The sequence below is a fragment of the Ctenocephalides felis genome, unplaced genomic scaffold, assembly GCF_003426905.1.
Source record: "Ctenocephalides felis isolate EL2017-DRISC unplaced genomic scaffold, ASM342690v1 CF-g0.4_SCAFFOLD_01170, whole genome shotgun sequence".
Classification (NCBI taxonomy): Eukaryota; Metazoa; Arthropoda; class Insecta; order Siphonaptera; family Pulicidae; genus Ctenocephalides; species Ctenocephalides felis.
The window spans coordinates 58,792,228-58,817,581 of NW_020537324.1; the positions used below are offsets into that span (position 1 = coordinate 58,792,228).

Below are 25,354 nucleotides of genomic sequence, written 5' to 3' on the forward strand. Positions count from 1 at the left end.
AGTCATTTATAAAACTAGTTGTAAGTAAACCGATTTTTTTTTAAATCCGCCATTTTGTCAAAAATTATTATTTAGCTTATTGCTTCGTTCAATTACTAGATTCATCAATTCTCTAATAATTTTTTTTTGATTTTTTAATTTCAGATTATTCATTTCAGAGATAGTGTGGTTTTTCGAGAGGTACTCCCGCAGATCTGCTGTAACTTTGAGAACTTTATTTTTAATAAATATTTTTATCTGTAATCATTTTTAAAATTTAGTTAAAAGATGAACTATGAATTTCGTATTCATAGGTTGAATAGTTTTCACGGGAAAAAATTCAGAAAAATTACCTTTTTTTGACAGTTTAACTGTATATAACCTCTTAGTACAATTTATATGAACATCCGGATACGTTTAAATAATCGACTTTATCAACAAGAATCAGAATTAGCTATTTAGATAAAACTGTTCAACTGTTTATTTCCAAAAAAACTTCCCTTTCATTAAAAGCAATCTTTGCAACATACTTATAATATCTGTAATTGTACAATTTAAATTAATTTGTTAAACACATTTTTATTTCGGGTTTTAAAAATGTATTTTATTAAGTGTGGATTTAAACTGTAATCAGTAGCTACCTACGAATTGGCACACAGAATGTAAAATCGCACAAACATGCGGCGAAATTCTAAACTTTAATGATGATATAACAGTTTTTAACATAATATATAGTTGAAAGTTCGCAATTTTTCGTCAATAATGACCAACAATTGATTTAATCTTTCGCAGGTTTGCGCTTATGGGATTGAACACTGGATAATTTCTTTTTCGATTCCACGGTAACTTCAAACAAAGAAAAAATTGAATAAGTAGAATAAGCAATAAACAGAGCTGTTATTTACTAATTTGCACAGTTATTAATCGGTTAATTGTTTCTACTGATATCACATTGCAAAATAAATATGCTTTTTGTGTCTCCGTATCCCTAGTTAAGTTAGATTGTTTAATATAATTTATCAAGTATTCTAGATTTTATATAAATAATAAAAAATATAAATAATATATTATAAATTTAATTTCCGAAACTCGTTTTGGCGCCCCCTATGGCGTGCCTTTGACTTGCCTTTTCGGAAAACTAATCATTTCTTCATATCACTAAAATACCACGAACAAAATATTTTTTGAGTCATTCCAATCGAATGATCTGTACTCTCAAAACCTTCATGACCACTTTTGCACCTTCTGCGCTCTGTATCTCCAAAAATGCTAAACCTGCCTGCATAAACAGTAGGTCTCTCAGTCAAAGCCAAGCGAATATTTTTTGAATCATTCATAGCGATTGATCCTTGCAAAGGACATTTAAACTATCTAAGAAGTAAACTTTGAAAATTAAAAATCTTGGTACGGAGTGATTCAAAATAATGAAGACAAAATTTGTAATAATTAATATTTTTTTTATAAAAAATCTAATAATTTGATGTCAATGATCACTTTTTATCACCAAATGACACCTTTTTGGATCACCAAAAACTGTTTACATATTATAACTTGCTCAATATTAGATTATCGTCAAAATAAACTCAATTTTTTAGCTTCCCGAAGGAGAAGTTTATGTTTTCATAAAAAAATCCGATTCGCTAATTTTATGTTTTCTCGACGTTTCAAGCCATTTTGAATCGAATGAGACTAAATTTGGAAAAAGTATGTGTGAGTGTGTATGTGTGTGTGTGTGTGTGTGTGAACATATTTTTTGCCGTCAATCGACGTTTTCTTCAAAACGGCTGGACCGATTTCAAAAATTTAAAAGCCATTCGATGTATCTCGATGAGGACTATCGTTTGTCAGTTTTGCGCTACGATTGGCCGAGCCGTTTCTTTGTCATTTGGGAAAAAGTGTTAAACGTTTCGTCCACGTTTAAGCTCATACTACCGAATCGATTTTAAAAAATCAAAAACTGTTCAAAAGATATTAGTTGGGTGTGATACTGATTAGTTTTAGATGAAGATCTACCGAGCCGTTTTCTTGTAATTAACTGTTGAAAAAAAAATTAAGCCGATTTTTATGGAACTTTGTTTGGCGACATACATCATAGTCTTACATAACTTACTGAAATATTACGGCCTTACGACATGTAGTTTAATTTTAAAAGTTCATCAAAGTTTGAGAAAATGAGTAGTTTTTTGACGTTTGTTCAAATTAAAATTAGACGATTTACTTGGTATAACGATAGAGTACTTGGTCTTAATGAACATACTGAACCATCAAAGTGCTACGGAAACTGGTTCAATTAAAAAAATTGTTGATTTTTGAAAATTTGATTTTAGAAAATATTCTGAGTTAACGTGTTCGGCCGTTTACATACCTTTATCACTCATAAATTAATTTATTTTTTATTGATTATTTTTTATTGATTAAGTCGATTATTTACACATATCGGGAAGTTCATGTAACTTGTAACAAACTTGTAACAATACCAACTAGTTTTAATATTTGCCCAATAAAATGTGGAACATCAGCAAATATTTGTAGTACTTAGAATGTCTAAATCGAATACCATCAAATATGATGGAATCTTGTAGAGCTGTTATCCGAGAGAGGTCGTTTTTACTCCAGTCTTTCATTTCTGTGAGTAACTTCTAAAATCGTAATATTTTATCTCAAAAACCCACCTACATCGAATAGTAAAATAGGCAAGACCGCCTATTAGCAAATTCGCAAGCAAAATCTCTGAAAATCCACTTGGTCCGTTGACGGCGGAAATGATACGCGAAGATTCGTAAAGACGCGCGAAATCATTTGTGTCGGTGAGAGGGAAGAGCTGGCTGGTCTCGTGCTGTCGCTTTATGAAAGGGCCGAGCCGCGGACAATGTGCTAATGATTACGGCCGCTTTGATCTTCGAGCCGACGGCACCCGCGCTACACGCACGACGCACCACGGACGAAGAACTTACTTCGACTTCGGCAACTAATCCAACTTTGAAGACATTTCAACGTTTGAGGACGTTCGGACGAAATTTTGTCAAATCGACTATTTTCTGTATTGTGACCATATTTTTAACTTCCCGTTATAGTAAAAGCAAAAAAATCTAAAATGAAAATTTTTATATATCTTTACGTTTCAAAGGTTTCTGAACATTTTGGCATACCTTAGAAAAAAATGAATGTATGTGTGTGTGTATGTGTATGCGGATACAAATTATCGTCGACAATTTCGGAAACACCGATCAACCGATTTGAATAATTCGAATTGAAAAAAATCGAATCGTATTGATAAAGAGTCGTGCTGATTAGTTTTTGGCGAAGGCAGGTCTAGCCGTTCCAAAGATACGGGACAAAAAGTGCCAAAACGGTAACTCGATTTTTAAGAGAACGTAGCGTCCGATTTCAATAATTCAAAAAACATTACTTGTATTAACAAGGTGAAGAACTGATTAAATTTTTGGGAAAGCAGGTCCAGAGTTATGGACCTTCAATAAAAACAAGTTAAAAAAATGACATTTGGCGGTCAAAAATGTTTATTGGACATATGTACATCAAATTATCCGATATTTTATAGAGATTTTAATACTGTGTACACATTTTGTATATTTTTTTGGGGGGTTTCATACCAAGATTTTTAATTACGGTACAGAAAGTTCCAGCAATTTGCCTTAAGACACGATGCCGTGCACCCCACTAGTTTGTGTCTAAATTTGGGTGTCAACTTTAAGTTCTGCTCATCGGCAACGAGAGGGGGGGGGGGTGTCTTTATGCAAAATAACAAATATAATTTTAAACTACTAATATTAAAACATTTTTGTCGATTTATATGTTTTTTTTTTGTTTTTGCTGATTTTTTGTTTTCCCAACGTTTCAAGTATAAATCGAATATCACCAAATTTGGAAAAAGTATGTGTGTATGTGAGCTGTTTTTGATCTTTCTTCGACGTTTTCTCAAAAACTGCTGGATCTATTTCAAACATTTAGAAACCATTCGATATATCTCGATAAGGACCGTTGGTAAGTTTGCGCGACGATCGGATAAGCCGTTCCTTTGTCATTGGCTGAAAAGTGTAAAAATTTTAGGACATAATCTTTAATCAATTTTAAAATTGTTCGAAAGATATTGGTTGGGATTCGCGTTAATTAAAAAAATGTAAATGATATTTGTACTTATTATTAAAATCTTTATAAAATATCTGACAATTTGATGTACAAAAATTTAACCAATTCTGTATTCCGTCAACACATGTGGAATGTTTTTTGAATCATTCAAATCGGACACTCCGTTTCCTTAAAAACTGAATTGCCTTTTTTCGCACTTTTTGCCCCATATCTTCGAAAAGCCTGGACCTGCCTCTGTCAAAAACTAATCAGCTCGTCTTTCCATCAATAGAATTCGGATGTTTTTTTAATCATTCGAATCTGTTGATCCTTGTTCTCAAAATCGTCGACAGGAATATTGTATACGCACATACATACACATACACACATTCGTCCATTTTTTATAGAAACCTTTAAAACGTAAAAATATGCAAAAAAAAAATATTTTCGATTTTTTTACCCTATGAGAAGTCAAAAACACAGCTCACAATGCTAAATTTTAATAAAATTGTAATATATTATTAAATATTAAACGCATTTATCAATATGTATAGTTATATTACAAATTACAGATTTCATAATTTCTTCAGCATATGTCTCTTAATAAGTTTTTTCCAAGCCCGGATAGCTCAGTCGGTAGAGCATTGGACTTTTAATCCAAGGGTCCAGGGTTCAAGTCCCTGTTCGGGCGGTATCATTTTTTTTATTATTTTCTGCTTTTGATAAAATTATTTTTAAAATTGTTATAGTTAATTAATAATATAATATTATTTATTCTTATATATCATTATATACCTTATATTTTATTGATTTATAAATAAAATTATTCCTAGAATAGCAGATTGTCATTGACTTATATTTGCGGAATTGCAGGTATTTTTTCAATTCATCTATCTTATTTCAGAATTTATACAATAATAAAAATAAACATACATAATAAATATACTTTTAAACAGTTGGAAATAAGTCTGAAAACAACGAATCCCACGAAATCAAAGAGCATTATCGAATATTTTTAAGAGAAGCAGTTTTCTTTACATATTGATAGTATCTACCTTTACTATTTAGTTAAACTAGTAATTTATGTTATTTGATACCCGAATAAAAAATATATCGAAATGAGCATATGTAATACGTAGATTAGATAAAGGTCACATCATAGATTATTCCTGAATGCTGACCATTAATATATCAAATAGCAAATACTCGTATATCTTGTGTAATTGGTTTCAGTATTCCGTACAATTTAGGCGCAAATATTGAACAGTTTTATAAAGTATAAATTCACATAAGAAGACGAATTCAATAATACAATTCAAATAAATGTTTCTGTTAATACTTTCAATAAAATTAAATATTTAAAATCCATTATCATATAATTATCATAGACAGTAAATCACGATAGTAAATTGAGTACACTATTGGTTTTTACAATAGATTATAGCTAATCTAGCTAAATAATGTCAGCTTTAAATATTCTATTTACCAAAAATGGTATTTTTATAAAAAAAAATTAATATCAATCGTCCATCACTTTATTTTCCCTGTGTACTAATATCAAAACAGGAATAGAAGATAATTGAATGATTAAATAAATAAATAATAGAATATAATAATAAGAATAAAATATAAATTGTGTAAGTTATTAGGGCATTATAAGAAGAAATAGTTAATTAGTTGATTTATGCTACAACTCTTTTATATAATTTTTAATTTAAAAAAAAAAAAAAAATATAAATTGTTATAATGTTTACAGCACACGTTGATTTTATATGAAAAAAAGAGAAATAAAATGACATCAAAAAAATTGTAAAAATTAATTCTAATTTTATAACAGCAATAAGCTTTAAACCCAGCGGTCAATATTTTTTTTATCTTTAGACTATCTAATTTTTATCTTTAGAATATCTAATAGCGTTGCCGTGTATATGTTGCAGCAATGCCCACAAAAAGCTAATTTCACTTGAGATTATATTTGACATCTAATAACCCCAAGTGGAAATTCGATGTCACTGCTTGATATCGAGCTGCTCGAGTTTAGAATCGAACCGGGTATAGTTTGTGCTAGACCACGTTTTTAGTCAATACGTGCTTTAAGGCAAATTGCTGGAACTTTCCGTACGGTAATATTCGAGGAAAATTGAATGTTATCAAATAGATTATTATAAATACTGTAGCTTATTTTACAGACAAAATATAAGAGAAGAGCTTATGAATTGGACGACCACGTTTATATATGTTTACAAAAAGGTAAATAGACAAAACTTAATATTATTCAAAATTATAGTAAAAAATGTTTTTGCTAAAAACTGATCAGCACATCTCCCTATCAATAGGAATTGAATGTTTTTTGAACAATTTAAATCGGTTAATCCGTACGCCTAAAAACGTGAACGAAAAAATTGTATCCATATACACATACATGTCGTACACACACATCATTTTTTTCTGAAGTATTATAAAATGTTCAAAAACCTTCAAAACGTAAAGATATGCAAAAGTTTTCAATTTCGATTTTTGGACGGTTACCCTACCGAAAGTTAATTAAACAAAGTACTTTATTCCAAATAGAAACACAGTTTTTTTATTGAATATTATAGTGGCAGATTAAGTAATATCGCTAGCTTTAATATATTATTATAGAAGTAAGGAATTTATATTATTCCACTATATAAGTTAGAGAGCTTTAATGGAAAAATACATAAATATGTAATTTTATTAGAACATAAAATTTGAGATAATGAGCACGCTTATTAGATTGTCGAGAGTTTCCACGCATTGGTTTTTAAAAGGTTTCAGAGTTTGAAGGGAAGTGAAAAGATTTAAAATGATTTTTAAAACCATTTTATGTAGTTTTTAGAATCGAATGGCGCATGTAAACGCATTTATATGTATCCGAAATCCATAAATAACAGATATGATCAATACAGAAAAACCGAACCAGATACGACAATAAAATATTTTATACAGCGTTTGCGTCAAACATCGACGGAGGTTTATTACGGACGATTTTTAATACCGTTCTGCTCTGTACCTTGTCAACACCGAAGTCATTCCGCAGGCTCACAATATTGTAACAGTAGTCCACAATAACCAATACGAATTTTATGTGGTCATTAAAACTAGTTTTTTCATACTGTGACTAACCATAAGCGTTGCGGTTATCCTGTCGAACTTCTTGGATGCTCTCACAAATAATAAAATGCAGAAATCAATCGAGAGTTGACTTAATGTCAAGGGCAGATTGAAAATTGAATTGTGAATACGCTTTTTGTACGCTAGAAAAAAATACTGCCAGTAAGTTGATAGTGTATTTGTTAAATTGAATTCGTCTTAAAGTCGCACAAAAATTGTCTAGGCATTTGAAGTGATGAAATAGAGTCAGAAGTGCGTTGCCGGACAGTTAATTGCTGCGGGCTCGATGTCATATCCTGGCCACAAAACATGCATTTGGTTCAAGTTTATAACCCATATAATTGTTCTTGAATGCTATAGCATATGATATGCGAAAGGTTTAAATGTACTTACTTATTCTATTTTATTCCATTTTCTGTATCAAATTGTTATTTTACGTACCTCTTTATTTTTAACATGTTTATGTTTTTGCCAGAAATCTAATTTGCTAATTTTATGTTTTCTATGTGTTTTAAGTCATTCTGAGTCGTTTGATATCAAAATTGTACCTAGTTGTAATTAGCATTTTGCTTTACGGCAAATTGCATCAACTTCTCGCTAAGTACACATGATCATCTTAATCAATAAGAATTGAGATTCAGGTATTTAGATTTAGGTAATGTTTAACTGTTATTTCTAAAATAAAATTCTCGCTTTCGCTAAAAAGTAATGAATTCGATTTCCAAATGATGTTTTTCCAATTTGAAACACATATTTATATGTCTTTATCAAATAATAATTAAATTCTACAAAAAAATCATAACCTCAATGATTATTGCAATGTTGAGTCAAAAGGTTAGTAAAAATAAAAAGTAAAAATGAGATATACAAATACAAATTTAATATTTGTAGCCCCTTCAGTAACAATAATATAGTTCGGCTAAACAGGAACAAAAACTAATACAATGATTTTCAACTGAAGAAATATAATGACTCAGAACATAATAAAGATATTTGCTCAAATAAAGAATATGAATGCAAAGTTAGAATATAAAATAATAATCCATCATCATCACGAAAAAATGATTTGAAGAAGAATAAAATTTTTTACAGCATTAAATGATGACACTTGTGTCATGTGTCATGGAATTGGTATACCTCATTATGATAGTTAGAGATGATTAGATGATTTAGTATTAATTTTTTATGATTTAGTTTTAACAAAAATATGATTTAAAAGTCGGTGGATGAAATTCGGCTGAACTGACAAGAAACAATTAAGACAATATTTGAGCAATACGTTCATAAAAGAATTAGCTGCACTTTGTTCTTAATAAATAATGAAAGTAAATAGAGGTAATTAGAAGTATTGTTACAATTTATATTAATAATCACAATATTTCCAAATCATAACCTTCTATTGTTTTTACTTCAGCAAAACTATATTTAAAAATTCAGAGACTAAAATCTTCTTTATTGTCTAAAGTGTAATTCGATGAAGAATTAATATGTTTTTGGTATTGTTGAAAGGACTACCTAGCTGTCAATAACTTGAAAATAATGAATATTTTTAGAGGTAATGTTACAAAAAATTTAAATCAATATTATCAATAAACAATTTGTAGAAATTGTTTCTAACCTGTTTGGTTCTGTTTTAGATACATTTACAAACAGAAAGCAGTGAAATGGTTTCAATTTGATAAACAAAGATTGCCAAGAATTTTACACAAGACTTATTTTCAATGGTTAAAATTTTATAATCAAAATAAAACAGTTAATTCCATCCTGTTAAATAGAAATTTGTTAGAATTGTTATTTTTTGTTTTAGATTAATCAAATTTTTAAAATACAAATTTATATTCTGTAGTTTTGTAATTTTAAGTATATGTTATGTAAATTTTGTAAATTCTTAATTAAAATATGAAATAAAATTATTATAAAAAATGGTTTTTATATTTACAGCAAATTCTATTAAATTTTTAAGTTACATCAAAGACACCTACATGTTAATTTTGTAATTTAGAAACGTAACAAAAACGAAACCGTTCCGTTTTCGCGCAAATTGGAAACGTTACAAAAACGAAACCGTTATGGTTTCGCGTAACAAAACAGGCCGTTACGTTTTTGAGGCGGAAATAGATACGTCTGTGTGCCTCCTAGGTTACGTAACCGCTATGTTTCACGTACAACTTGTTACGTTCTATTAACGTTTTCATTACGTTTTGTGGTTTACTGGGTATAAATTAATTTGTGAAACGGATGAAATGAAATGTTAACGCGGTTCTAACAATGTATTTTATTTAAGTGTGGACGTAAACTGTAATCAGTAGCTACCTACAAAACACTGATATGATTCCAGATTCTGATTTGAATTGCTTATGTGGGGAGCTTGGACAAAAATCGCTTTTTTGAGGAATTTTTAGGGAAGGTAATAAATAATTAATTGAAACGAAACTTTCAGGTTTTATTGTTATATATTTCAACATTCTTCTTAATTTTTTTCATTAAAATATATGTAATAACATGCCGGGTACAAGCATTTTGCCGATGCAGGTGTGTTATTTGGAGGAAACGATGCAGGTCACAATTTCACCGAGAATCTAAATTTTGATGAATTTTTATAATTCAACTGCTTATCGCAGGCCTATAATATTTAGTATGCTATTTCAGATAATCTATTTTTATACAAAGTTTCATCAAAATCGTCAAAAAATCTTTAATCAACATTTAATTACGAAGAAATGGTCGTTCCAATCTTTATCTTTGCTAATTTTATGTTTTCTCGACGTTTGAAGTCGTTCTGAATAAAATGAGAACAGAAAAAAGTATGCGTGTGTGTGTATGTGAGTTTATAGTTGCTCTTTCGTCGACGTTTTCTAAAAAATGGTTGGACCGATTTCTACAATTTAAAATCTTTTCTACGTAACTCGATGAGGACTAGCGATTATCAGTTTTGCGCAACGATCGGCCAAGCCTTTTCTATGTAATTAGTAGAAAAGTGTACACATTTTCATCCACGTTTTAATCCTCAATCTTGAACCGATTTTAAAAATTCAAAAACTGTTAACAGATATTGATTGGAAATCAGGTTATTTTTATGTAAAGATCCGCCGGGTCATTTTTAACTTCCCTTAGGGTAGTTATAGTAATGGGCTGAAAATCGAAAATGAAAATTTTTGTATTTCTCGACGTTTTGAAGGTTTCTGAACATTTTGGCATACCTCAGAAAAAATGGGTGTGTGTGTGTGTTTTGTATGTTTTGTATTTTTTCGTTCAAGTTTTCGGGCGCACGGATCAACCAATTTGAATGATTCAAAAAACATCTCATAGGGAGATGTGCTGATTATTTTCTGGCAAAAGCAGGTCCAGCTGATACGGAGATAAAGAGCAAAGAGTGCAAAAAATAGAAATCGAGTTTTTGAGAGAACGAAGCATTCAATTTAATTGATCTAAAAAACATTCAATTAGTAATGATTGGGAGAAATCGCTATTAGTTTTTGGCAAAGGCAGGCCCAGCCATTTCGAGCTTATACAAGCCGCCACAAGCTACTACTTGTGGGATGATTCTGCTGCACAACAGATCAATGTTATGGCAAAGCCATGTTACGCTCCAACTTCCATACATCATGCTACTGATTCAGTAGTACAGAATCATTGAGGCGTTAAGTGACTGCAATGTCACTTGTATGTTATGAAGCTGGGTCGGAAAGATCCTGTTATCTAAGATCGTTTTTAGACGTGTGAAAAGTTCTTCATAACATAGTCTTGCCATAACTTTGGTCTGTTGTGCGGCAGAATCGGTCCATTGTAGTTATACATGCAATTTATTATTCATATTGAAGAGAGTGCCTGCTGCATATGTCGTCGAAGATAAAATATAAGGTCCGGAAGAAATAGAGAAAAATACAGGGAATTAAAAGCCGAGGCATAAGACTAAGAAGCGTGGAAGCAGAAATTTGGAAATGAAAATAATGATAGTAATAATAACAGTACTTCTAATATGGAAGATATTTATCGTTAGTAGTATGGTACTAGATGGGACCTGAATCAGAGGTCCCGGGTTCGATACCCACTTCGAGCAGTCTATTGTCAGACAGCAGTGACAACGATTTTCACTTGCAAATATAGATAGTAATATGTTTCCAAGTGAGAATAGCCCTCACCCGGCATTGCTGCAACAATAAAAATACTCGCTCTATTACAGAAATTGTAATAATAATATATCATACAGAGATGTGACAACTGATCGGGTTGCCATCTCTCAAACAGATTAGTATTAAGTCAAATCAGCACAACAGCTTATAGGACTATTAGGTTCTGATTGGTGTTAAAAAAAATAATAAAAAAAGTATGGTAGTTTTTAAAGAACCCTTTCTCTCTCTCTCTCTCGCTACAAGCAAATCTATAGTAAAAATTCCTTAAATTTTAGCATTTGAGTGATCAATATATATTCCTGCACCATGTAACAAATATCCTCTTACGAAATTAGATTTCGTCGTCCTGTGCGCGTTATGCGGACGCCGCATAATAAACACAGCCGATGCGGTTCCCGGTTGCCGGCCATCAAACCGCCGATCAAACATAATCGCGATCGCTGTGTTTTATTTAAAACAGAGACCGTTCGACTTAATCCAAACTTTTATCGCGCTTTTCGACTTTGAAGACGACGCGCCAAACAGACAACTTGTTCAATAAACGGACGCAACTTATAAATAAACATTTCGCGTGGCTATTAGCCTTTGCAACATTTCATTGATTATACTCAATCAAAGGGATAATTAGGCGATAAAACTTTTGATGGGCGATACAAATATCCAATGATACATCATATAATCAGTTATTACGGTTGCAGTCTGCAACACGACTGAAACTTCGGGAGTTTAGGTTAGTTTTTAATTCGATTTGTTTTAAATATAAACAGAGCGTAAAATTTTAATGGCTGTTAAACTGCTATTAGGTGATTATACGAATGCTGTAAATAATTGGGTCAATTTTAAACTAGTTTTAGCAAAACATTTTTGAGTATTTTAAACCCAATGAATTTTATTGCAGTCGTAATTACATAAAAACTATTCATGTTAACAAAGTCTGAGAAGTATTTAGAATATAAATATAAAAATATAAAGAATTTAAATTTTTAATCTAACAATAAGTCAAATTCGCTTGATGAGGAATCCTCGAAATTTATCAAGTATAACAAAACTATAAGATTATTATGCAATAAGCACTTAAGATTGAATCCATCCATGACCTGATTACTTATTTCTTTTATTATTATTATTATTATTTTGAATATAAACTAGTGGTGCATAGCATAGTGCCTTAAGGCAAATAGCTGAAACTTCCCGCACCAATAATTATATTATTTAAAAAAGATTCCATTTTATTTCAGGACTTTGAAAAAAAATAGATTTTTGAAAATTTTAAAATTTTTGTTAGGAATTGATCTTCTTGAAATTTTGAATTTTTTTATACTTTAAATATTTTGGAAATTTTGAACTATTTTTCAAAACGACCGCGATACGTTATCTGCGTAAAAACGAAATATTTCGAGGGTGCCGCATTGGTCAAACGGAAAAACATTGGTACGGAACCCATAGAAATGTAAACAAAATTTGTTATTATTAAAATATCTATAACATATCTGATAATTTGATGTGCATATGTCTAATGATCAGTTTTGTCCGCCGAAGGGCTTTTTATTTACTTTTTTGAAACCGCCAGACCTGCCTTCCCAAAAATTTCACCAGTTCGTCATTTAGTCAATACAAATAAAATGTTTTTTGATTCATTCAAATCAAACGCTCCGTCCTCTCAAAAATTGAATTATCGTATCTTCAGAACGGCTGAAACTGTCTTTGCCAAAAACTAATCACCACGTCTCCTTATCAATAGAAATCGAATGTTTTTTGAATCATTCAAATCGGTTGATCCGTGTTGACACACATACACATACATCTATTTTTTCTAATTGTAAGGTAGGTATGCCAAAAAGTTCAGAAACTTATGAAACGTAAAGATATGTAGTATGTAAGTGTAAGATTACATTTTTTTTTGCGATTGCTATAACTTACCCTACGGGAAGTTAATTATTCTTTTCACTATTAAAGCGTAATTATAATTCAATTATAGTTTAAGCATATAATCAGCAATATTCTTTATTGTGATATACCAAAAATTGTCTTATTCAGTACAAACGTGCAAACTTGGAAGATTTTTCACATTAGTTTGCAATAGTTAGAATATTTCTGAACAAATTTTTATTGTCATATTTTTTCAAACTTTGATGAATTTTTAAAATTAAACTACTTGTCGTAGGGCCGTAATATTATAATATGTTCTTTTGGACCATGATATCTATCAAAATAAAAAGTTCCACATATTTTTCGGTTCCACGAACGATTCGGCCGATCTTTGTCTAAAATTAATCAGCACGACTCCCAAATAATATCTGTCGAATAATTTATGAATTTTTAAAATCGATTCAGAATTTTTGGCTAAAACATGGACGAAAAATTTTCACTTTTCTGTTAATTACAAAGAAACGGTTCAGCCGGTCATATCAAAAATCTAACCAACGCGAGTTTTCTCGAATGGTTTTTAAATATTTGAAATTGACTCAACCGCTCTTGAAAAAACGTCGATAAGGGATCTAATTTTAATAAACGTTAAAAAACGTTACTAATTTTTTCAAACGTTGATGGATTTTTAAATTTAAACGACTTGTCGTAGGGCCGTAATATTTTAGTATATTATGAAAAATCATGACATCTATAGCAAAAAAAAATCTTAAAATTTGTCGAATTTTTTTTTCAACAGTTAACACAAGAATCTTTACCAAAAACTAATCAGTATTTTTCTCAACTATGATCTTTCGAAATTTTTAAAATCTATTCGTATGCGTGAGAAATATTTGATAATCTTCTTTTCATAAAAAATGCTATCTTTGTTAAAGTTTCGGCGTACCGTGCTTTCGTAAGGATCGCTGATAGGGATGTGCGTTCGAGCGCGTGTTACGATATAAAGCGTGTGTTTCGCGTCGGAGTAATAATGAAGCGAGCTTCCTGCTCGCGACCCCATGACCCTCTGACCCGCGCAAGGGGGCGCCCGCCAAATGGCCCGTGCCGTGCGGCCGTGCCATCGCCCGTACTATGGCGAACGCGAAGAATCGATGCCATTGTGCGGATCATATCTGACAGCAGATTCTCGGCCGCCCGTTAGCTGCTCGCTTTTTAATTGAAATCGCCTTGCCGATTTTTTAAACAGTCCACTTGGATTTGTTGGCCTCACTCGTTTTATTTCGTGTGACCATAACTGACAGAGATACATATGAAAGGCCAGTAATTTGCAGGCGTATATATGTGATTAAGTATGAGATCCGAAATACAAGAGGAGCAGATAAGACGATGTGTTTACCATCAAAATTAATTTGCTAAGAACATTATTTGATTCAACGATAGACACAGATTATTTAATATCATTATTAAAATTTGCAGATTTATTGCCTCTAATTTTTTTTATTATTATTTTTGAACAGCAATCAGAACCTAATAGTCCTATAAGCTGTTGTGCTGATTTTCACTTAATACTAGTCTGACAGATGGCAACCCAATCAGTTGTCACATCTCTGTATGATATATTATTATTACAATTTCTGCAATAGGGCGAATATTTTTAATGGCGCAGCAATGCCGGGTGAGGGCTATTTTCACTTGAAAACATATTGCTATCTATATTTTCAGGTGAAAATCGTTGTCAATGTTGCCTGACAACAGGCTGCTCTAAGTGGGTATCGAACCCGGGACCTCTGAAACAAGTCCCGTCGCTCTTAACCGCTTACCTAGGGCGAGCCACTTCTAATTTAATTAGATTAAAGCACCTCCTAAAACCTCTAGTGGTGCACAATATACATTATGGGGCGTACATTAATCACGTGAGGCTTCAAAAAAGTGAAGAGTTGACAAAAAATCACAAAATATCACGTGAGGGAGAAAGGGTATAGTAAGATATGAGGTATTTATTTTTTACCCGAATTTGAATAAAAATTCAAAAATTTTTCATATAGATAGCAATATATTTCCAAGTGAAAATAGCCCTTGCCCGGCATTGCTGCACCAATAAAAAGTCAGCCCTATTAGATTAAATCTAATAAAAAAAAAACATCAAATATGGATGGATTAACCATTGGGTTACCATCTAAAAAATGCGAAGAAAGGAGAAGTTTCAGCCCAACACCTCATAGGACGTGAGGTTCTGATTGCTGTTAAAATATATACATACATATATAAAAAAAATCAAAAAAGTAAACAAAAACTCCATGTTTTTCTAGGTACTAAAAATAGTGATGTTCGCTGGGGGAGGGAGGTAAATGTAAATATCACCAAGGGAAAGGAGGGGTCAAAAAATCCATTAAAAATTGATCACGTGGTTAATGACCGCCCCCTTAATTTAATCGACTTCTATCCCTATAATTGTCTATTATCTTCTATATATATAAAAATAAGTCGGTTTTTCCTTCCTGACGAAATAACTCCAGAACGCACGAACCGATTTCGACAATTTTGCATTCGTGGGAAAGGTCTCGGGCTCCGCAAGGTTTATAGCTAAGAAAATTAGTTGTGCATGGCATCGTGCCTTAATGCAAGCTGCTGGAACTGCACGCACCGTAATTAAAAATTCGAGTAATAAAAATAATCAATAACTATTTTAAATAATTTCAAATAGATTATCTTCTATATATATCTAAAAATAAGTCGGGGTTTTCTTCCTGACAAAATAGCTCCAGAACGCACGAACCGATTTCGACAATTTTGCATTCGTTGGAAATGTCTCGGGCTCCGTAAGGTTTATAGCTAAGAAAATTAGTTGTGCATGGCATTGTGCCTTAATGCAAGCTGCTGGAACTTCACGCACCGTAATTAAAAATTCGAGAAATAAAAATAATCAATAACTGTTTTAAATAATTTCAGAAAGATTATCTTCTACATATATAAAAATAAGTCGGGTTTTCCTTCCTGACGAAATAACTCCAGAACGCACGAACCGATTTCGACAATTTTGTATTCGTTGGAAAGGTCTCGGGCTCCGCAATGTTTATAGCTAAGAAAATTAGTTGTGCATGGCATCGTGCCTTAATGCAAGCTGCTGGAACTCCCGCACCGTAATTAAAAATTCGAGTAATAAAAATAATCAATAACTGTTTTAAATAATTTCAAATAGATTATATTCTATATATATAAAAATAAGTCGGGTTTTCCTTCCTGACGATATAACTCCAGAACGCACAAAACGATTTCGTTTCGTTTATAGCTAAGAAAATTAGTTGAAAATTTGCGAATTAATTATGGATTCACTTTCATTTACTTAGAGAAGTTCAACTAAAAAATACTTCATTTTTGTAATCGAAATAAATTCATTACTGTTGTATAATAAAATTAAATTTTTCCTTTTCAAATTTAAAACAAACAAAAAATTTCTTCATCTTTCTCATAAAACCATCTGGTGGCGAAACGGAGTTCGTCGGGTTTGCTAGTTTTCTTATATATATATATGTTAGCAATCTTTGATTAATGTGTTAGAATAAATAGATTGTTGAGTAAAGTTGAATAAAAAATAAAACCTTATCCTCTTTAATAATATATATAGAATAGAAATAATTCCATTCGAATATGTAAAAATTAAAAATTCTGATGTAGAAAAGCAATGCAAAATTAATCAACTACATTTTATAATATTTTAGATTATGTATCTCACATTGAACCTTGTGAAAATCACACAAGAGGATTACTACCTATACTATACGAATATTTTATATACATTTATAACATATCAAACATTTTTTCATAATTTATATTCAATACAAACTATATTCATAGTTATTCAAAAAAGCAGAGTTTTAACAACAGGTTACACACTATGCCAAAATATATATTTTTTGCCAACTACATATGTTTGAAAATATATAGTTTACAAATTCTTTAATGATAATGAAGGTTTTTATGACGAGTTATCACAAGGTCAGATAATTTTAAATCCGTAATCTCATTGCTGTTTGAATTCATTAATTTCATAAACCAAACAAAGATTTCAATACCTTTGCGAAGTAAGTAGTAAATTTTGTCTTTTTCAAATCAAGAAATAATAAACCCTTCCGGAAAACTGACGACTGAATAATGTAAAGATCTCAGGTGATCATGATCAGTTGATGTTTCTAGAAACTCGTTTAAAATCAGAAATAAAAGAAATTTCTTACAGTAAGGAACAATGATGGATTCAATAATTTTGCAATCCGACGAAATAACAGCACGCATTTTATTATTAATACATTTATATAGTGCCATCGGAACTGCCAAAAGGAGTTTGTCAAAATTAATACTAATGAAAAAAAACTACCAAAAAACTTCAAGACAAAATAGTTTATCAGACGCAGACCTGTAGTTGTTGTTCATAGAGGCAAAAACTTTAGAAATACTAAAAGAACCTCATTCAACAAATCGGTTTTTCGAAGAAAGGCAAGGAAAATTAATGTTGATAATATTAGGAATTATTTATAAAAAAGATCAGAAAAATTTGTAAAAAATATTTACCCTTGTTCAGATGGGCCTAAACAAGTTTTTATACGGGCCCCGCCAAGGCATGATACGCCCCTGATATATATATATATATATATATATATATATATATATATCTATATATTTATATAGGCGACTAAAAATGCTTACAAATGTAAATAAATGCAAGTAGTCGACTTACCTTCCGATGCACATATTTGTTTGATGTCTGGCATCCGGGAAATGATTCATTTAGCGTTGGTGTGACAAACCTATAAAGAATTAATATATGATATAATTAATTCAATCGTTATCGATAAAAGTTTTGTTATCAGAGCGATGCTACATTGTATCTACCTTTTTTACTTGTTGCACCTTTGCATGTGTAAATAATCACATAAATTATGACGCCGACTAGACGTTACGTAAATAACATGAGCACACTTTTAAAAAATTAAAGTCAATTTGTAGATTGTCAATTGTGAAATATTGGCGTTTAGATTCATACCGTATGAAAAGATATTATGTCAGCAAACATCCTACAATTTATTTTAGAACTAATTACGTTTGTATAACGATCAGATTAAAAACAACTTTATATTCTACTTAAAGCAGTAGTTTCCAACATTTTTTGCACCGCGTCCCCCTGCTCTAATAAAAAAAATTGTTGCGCCCCCCTTAATTTTTGCAACAATTTAACAGCCTGGTGCCCCACTGAGGAGACGCGCCTCACAGGTTGGAAACCGCTGACTTAGCTAAAGTACCTAACATAAAGTAACTTGGAAATAAATCAATAAATTTTTAGTAACAAAATATTTTTTATGTATAATTACACATAATAAAATTGATTGAACTTTACATAACCCAAAATTTAATTTTTACCAAAAATGTATATACTTATATATACTAAGATGTTACGTAATTATTTCTGAATTCGTTTTATACAAACCGAAATTGAAATTAATTTTTTATAAATCAATATATTACCTTATCATAAAAATATTAGCATTGCATTCTATTATTGGGTTATTGAAAAACTGATAGTTTAAAAAAACACATAATTCTAGTAAAAAATTATCATTATTCTATATCTATATTCTATATATCACATATTCTAGTGTAAAAATTATCATTACCGTTTTGGCAACAAAATAAAATTAAATTTCATAAGAAAATATTGTATAAATATGATTTTTAATATTAAAGACAAATTTTTAGTGTAATCTAATTATCAAAATCTCCATAAAATATCTGATTATTTTATGTGCATATGTCTAATGATCATTTTTGACCGCCACATGGCATTTTTTTTACTAGATCTCCGAAACCGCTAGATCTGCCTTCCCAATAATTTAATCAGTTCTTCATCTTGTCACTACAAGTAAAATGTTTTTTGAATTATTAAAATCGGACGCTTCGTTCTCTTAAAAACTGAATTACCGTTTTTGGCACATTTTGCCCCGTATCTTCAAAACGGCTAGACCTGCCTATGCCAAAAACTAATCACCACGTCTCCTTATTAATTGAAATCCAATATTTTTTGAATAATTGAAATCGTTTGAACCGTGTTCCCGAAATTGTTGACGAAAATTTGTATCTGCACACACACACACACACACACACGCACACACATACATCCGTTTTTCTAAAGTATGCCAAAATGTTCAAAAACCTTTGAAACGTAAAGATATATAAAAACTTTAGTTTTCGACTTTTTGCGATTGCTATAACTTACCCTACGGGAAGTTAATTAATGATAGATCTTTAAAATTCCAGCAAAAATTTGCTACAAAATGTAAGATAATTGATATAGATGAACATATATATAAAAAATCATTTATTTATTACAAATAAAAAATATTTAACATTTTTTATATAGATACACTAACTATTATATAATAACATTTAAGACATAACTATCTTTTAATAACAATAGGAAAAATATCATCTTTTAATTGTTATAAATTCAATAGATTCAACTAATTCATATATATGCACTCCTATAAATATCTAATCTAAATCATTTTACAGAATAATTTCATTATAATAACATATTTACATCATGAGATTTGCTCCAATTGTAACAGTCCTAGCACCTAGTACGTATTGACATGACCTTGAGTTGAGGTCGCATTCGATTAACACTGAAGACATATTTTGACACACGTGCGTTTTGGCACAACTCTAAACACTACTTTAAAGTTCTTTTTTTATTAAAATATAAATTTGGAAAGGCACTGTTAATTATTATTTTACATTGTTAATGTTCATACGTAGTTCCAGGACTCTGGCTGTGTACTGGGGTACCTTTGACCTTGTGTGTATGGGTACTGAGAGGACTGTGACGAATGACTGTAGTACCCAGAGTGATGACCGATGGCGCCCTGAAACAATTGTGAACAACTATGTAAACAGAATTGTCATTTTGTTAGGGTACGCGCACATTGTTCATTTTTAAGAACATATTGTAAAACTAGTGGTGCATGGCATCATTGCTGGAACTTCGCGAAAAAACTTCGTATCCGAACACACAAACACACACACATACAACCATTATTTTTAAGGCATGCCAGAAACCTCTGAAACGTAAAGATATATAAAAATTTTCGTTTTCGATTTTTTGCGTTTACCCTACGGGAAGTTTATATATCGTTTTTATAAGTTTTGGTAATATAAGAAATATTCGTTTCATCGTAGTCCAAAATCTAAAATTCCTTTAAAATATGTTGGAAAATTCGATCAATAATACAACATACAATCCTTTTAAACATTGATAAATAAATAAAATTTAATTGCAATCAAATTGTCATATAAAGAGAAAATAAAAAAAAAAATGATAAAAAAATAAATAAATCAATACATATAAAAGTAACTATAATAATTAATCGAGTGGACGCTTTCATAAAATCAAATTAAATGCTGAAATTGCTACAATTTACAGAAAAGATCACATATGGCACTATTTGATATTATGGTACAGTATGGTACAATTTGGAAAAAAACTAGTAGTTTATAGCATCGTGCCTTTAGGCAAATTGCTGGAACTTCCCGTACCATAATGAAATATTGGAAGAAAAAAATTTAGTTATAAAAATATTTTTTGAAATAAAATAAATGAATTAAAAAAATTTCTTTCCGCAAAAGCAACCGTTTCGTCAACACAAGCTGAAAGTTTTTTGAATTATTCAAATCGGATGACTTTTGCACATTTAGCTCCGTATCTCCGAAACGGCTGGACATGTCTTTGCCAAAAACTAATCAGCCCATCTCCCTATCATTACGAATTGAATGTTTTTTAAATCATCCAAATCGGATGCTAAGTTCTCTAAAAAAACACGATTTCTATTCTCTGCACTCTTTGCTCCGTATCTCCGAAACGGCTGGACCTGCCTTTGCCAAAAACTAATCAGCACATCTCCCTTTCAATAGGAATTGCATATTTTCTGAACCATTCAAATCGGTTGATCCGTGCGCCCGAAAACGTGGGCGAAAATTTGTATCCATACATACATACACAAACTTACACACATCAATTTTTTGTTATGTGTGCCAAAATGTTCAGAAACCTTCAGAACGTGAAGGTATACAAAAATTTTTAATTTCGATTTTTGGACAATTACAATAACTTACCCTACGGGAAGTTAATAAATCACTATACAAATTTTTAGATGAAATTAGAAGACAAAAATTGGTTGGGAATAATAAATATACATAAAATATAAAACTAATAAATATTGCTTTGACCAGTTAATTGTAGTGCTTCCATTGAACTGTGCGCATAGTTTTGTGTCATTAGAATCAAGGTAAATGTTATTTAAGGTAAAATGATACTAATTTATTTATTTTATATCGGCACAACCTCAAAAATATTGAATATCTTGAAATTTGAGATTTTTAAAAATTGCATTCTCAATAGTTAATCAAATAATTACACGCGTGACGAGTATACTCGTCAATACACAAAATTCTACCATTTTTCCATGACGCATATACTCGTCAATCCCAGTTAATTAGTTAAGCAATTAAAATTGTAAAACAATTGGTTAAAAAATCATATATTGCATGTTGAATAAATGTGCTTTGTACAAAGAAATAAAGAAGTAGATCAGTCGTGAACAATTAGAACTAATAGTTCGAAATTATGCAGTTGACATATATAGATGAGTAATAATATAGAGATACTCTAAAATCGATAAATATCAATACTTTAACACATTTTTGAGTAGAATTTTACTTATATACTACAGACGCCAGTATTTGTGATAATAATAACATTTAAAATATTCTTAATCAAATAAAGTTCTCAGAATTCTATTTTTTTAGAAACTTTATATTTAGAAATTTTAGGGCAAAACTTGATTTTTATAAAATTCCGAAATATCAGTAAACACAAAATCGAATAAATAATAAAAGCGTAATTTATAAATTTATTTAATCTCATTTTCTTTTATTATATTTACCTGAAGTTCATGATATCTCGAAACAGCCTCATGATACTCCGGATCATCTGGTGGTCCAGGGCGATAGCATCCAGAAGTGGTCGTCGCTCCAGGATTTTGAGGAGGCAAGGCATAGGGAGTACTCAAACCACCTGAATTATGTGGAAAATATTGGTCTAACTCAGCTCCATCTACTCCACCTTCAGGCACAGCTAAAACTTTATCCATTTCCGTATCTAATATTGAAAAATCTACTGGTGGTTCCATAGAACTATGTTGCTGATGAGATGATAATTGATGATTAAATGGCGGTTGATTGTGCTGTTGATGATAATTCTGATAGTGATGATGTATTGCATGTAGATTGGCGCCAGATGCACAGGGGGTAGTTGGAGGAGTTGGTGGTCCTCCGTGAGAAGAAGTTGGAGATGATTTTATAGAATTTGGGGATGACGGGCAAGGTCCAGGGGAGTCTTCCTGCTTCATGTGTTGGGATGCATTGCGGCTGTTGAAAGCTACAGCGTGTCCACCTGATACACCGGTCCCGCGGGTTGGAGGGGAGTCGCTCATTTTTCCACCTGGCTGTAAAGGGCACATAATTAGTTAATACTACTTATAGACTCAATATATAATGAATAGTTTGTGCAGATAAGCCTCATCAATTTCTTGTAAATCATCAATTTCTTGTAATTGTAACAGTAAAAATGTATAGTTTTCAATTATAAAACTGATTGGGATATTCTCATTTAATCAAATTAACGCAATTATGATGAGAACTAATCAGCAACAAACAATTGGTACTATTAGACTTTTATACGTTAATGATACATTTCTACGACTGTAGAAATTTTCAGTTGATAATAAAATTGGATAGCTTGGTTTTCTTTATATGTTAAGTTTTTTAATCAAATCTTTATATAGATAGTGTTTCAAACTTTAAGCACCTGTTTGCGCCTTCTTGGTTGATATTTATAGTCTGGATGGTCTCGTTTGTGAATGATCCGCAGTCTTTCTGCTTCCTCGATAAACGGTCTCTTCTCAATTTCGGTTAGCTGTCTGAAATGAAATAAATAAAAAATTAAATTTTTAACAAACGGTTTACGAATACCATATAAAATTGAGGCAAAACATGAGAGATAGAACATTTCATATATTCTTATATAAATGAATCGCAAAATGTGTTGGTAAGCGTATAACATAACAAACGCCTGGACCAATTTGGCCAATTCTTTTTTTAAAATGTTCGTTGAAGTCCAAGGATGGTTTTTACGGCGAGAAAAATCGAATAATTGCCAGGAAACCCCTAACAACAGCCCTTTTCTTTTTCTCATACAAAAGTTTTCTAACTAAAACGTAAAATCAATTTGAGCTTTATTGCTATTATATAAAACACTCACTGTATACTCCTTTTAAACCATTATTCGGATTTTGATAAATCTTTCTGAAGTTTGTTAAGGAAATTTTCTAGGATATATGTGATAATAAAGTACTGGGATGTATGTGCAGTATTGTAGAAATAAATGGAAAAAATTGCAAAAACCGACATGTTATTGTTTGCATTGAAAACAAATGAAAACTATCATCTGCCAAAATTTTCAATTTACTTATAAACAATATTAGAATATGTATAATGAATTTATGATTATGAATAAGAATATTCAGAAATTAAAATAATATAAGAGACAGTATATGTATGGCAGATTGAATGATACACATATAAAAAAAATAATTCACTTAAAATAAGAAATGAAGTATTAATCAGGGCCGGTCCTACGTTTAATGCGATGCATGCGAAAAATACGAGCGCACGCCTTAGAGGGCGCCAATACAAGATTCGGATAATAAATTTTCAATATAGTTTTTTTTTTCAATATATAATTTCTTTGCATCTTTTACTAATCTTCTCACAATATTTTTAAAATTCGTAGAAATCTCATTTTATAACAACAAATGGGAAAGTAGAGATGAATACATACAATTCGGCCCTCACGATATCGATTAGGAGAAGTTAAGATGCAAATTTGGATATCTTAAATAATGAAAAATTAAATTAATTTAATCTAACATAAAGTGCAAGTGTTATTTTATGGTAATGGTTTAAGTTAATTTGTCATACCGTTTAAAAGACTTCAATCTCCAATATAGCGTAGGAATTGAGACTCATCATTTTATTTGAAACAGTGTTACATTTAACATCGCTCATATTATAAATGTTAATGCATTTTGGCGTGAAGAGTAATTTGAAAAACAATAATTATTATTTTTAGGTAAACGGTAAATATTAGTATATTATATTAAAAAATTGTAGACATGGGTACAGGACAACGTCTGTCGGATCAACTAGTATTAAATAAATTATTATTATCTTGGCCAGTAAGATTTTCATAAGAATTTAATAAGTTTTGCTTTAAAATAGTAGTTACTGGTTCTATCAAGAAAGCAATGTAATTCAATAATATGTATATGTAGTTAACCAAACAATTTTGTTGGCACAGTTTTTTAAAGTATAATAAAGGAAGGAAACGGAAGAAAATGTGCAGCGTTTTTTTTTTGTTGACACTTTCATGCAGACGTCGTCGTCTGCAAAGAAGTGTCAACTGCATCTGATTGTGAGTTTTTTTATATCAGAGATAAAGAACAAAGTCGGTTATGATATTGAAGAACTATAAAACATATGCCAAGTATTATAAAACGTATGCCAATATTAAAATTGTATATTCGCATTTATTTTGTAAATTATTAATAGCAATATAAGCAAAACATAATATAGAAATCAGTCAATAAACCATCAATTTATTAGAATAAAATTCATTAATGCAATTCCAGTTACGAATATAACGAATACTACGAAATTTACGAATATTACGAAGTACGAATATAAATGTTATAGTTATACTTATACATAGCCGTTAAAAAATTACTATATTTATGAAAGATACTTTACTATACCGATCAGAATATAAATTAGCAAATATGTGCATTTAATTGTTTCAACTTGTACCATTTACATTTAGTAAAATTGAAGACTTCTGTAACACTTTTTTATTATTTTGTCCCAGATTTTTAACTCAATTTTCATATTTTGATATGAAGAAATAGAGATGAAGTTTCTTTTTAAACTGATATCATATGATGGCGCGTGCTTATCACAGGTTTTCAAGTCGACACCAGATGCACATAAATCTA

General features: G+C 30.7%; 2 protein-coding genes and 1 non-coding gene across 4 annotated transcripts in view; 1 reads left to right on the top strand and 2 right to left on the bottom strand.

Annotated features, from left to right (window-relative positions):
- LOC113366341 (zinc transporter ZIP11-like) overlaps positions 1 to 25,354 on the bottom strand; it is a 356,006-nt gene that overhangs the window by 203,870 nt on the left and 126,782 nt on the right. The gene's annotated exons all lie outside the window — the stretch shown is intronic.
- Positions 1 to 25,354, bottom strand: part of LOC113366342 (transcription factor Sox-8-like) — a 114,423-nt gene that overhangs the window by 85,976 nt on the left and 3,093 nt on the right. For both annotated transcript variants that reach the window (XM_026607932.1, XM_026607933.1), the window contains exons 2-5: positions 23,113 to 23,224; positions 22,190 to 22,750; positions 19,789 to 20,113; positions 17,932 to 18,001 (exon numbers count right to left, since the gene is read on the bottom strand). In XM_026607932.1, the coding sequence (XP_026463717.1) occupies positions 19,997 to 20,113; positions 22,190 to 22,750; positions 23,113 to 23,224 (790 nt within the window). In that variant the 3' untranslated portion in view covers positions 17,932 to 18,001; positions 19,789 to 19,996. The remainder of the gene's footprint in view (positions 1 to 17,931; positions 18,002 to 19,788; positions 20,114 to 22,189; positions 22,751 to 23,112; positions 23,225 to 25,354) is intronic.
- On the top strand, positions 4,684 to 4,756 carry Trnak-uuu. The gene has a single exon. It is a non-coding gene; the product is annotated as a tRNA-Lys (tRNA).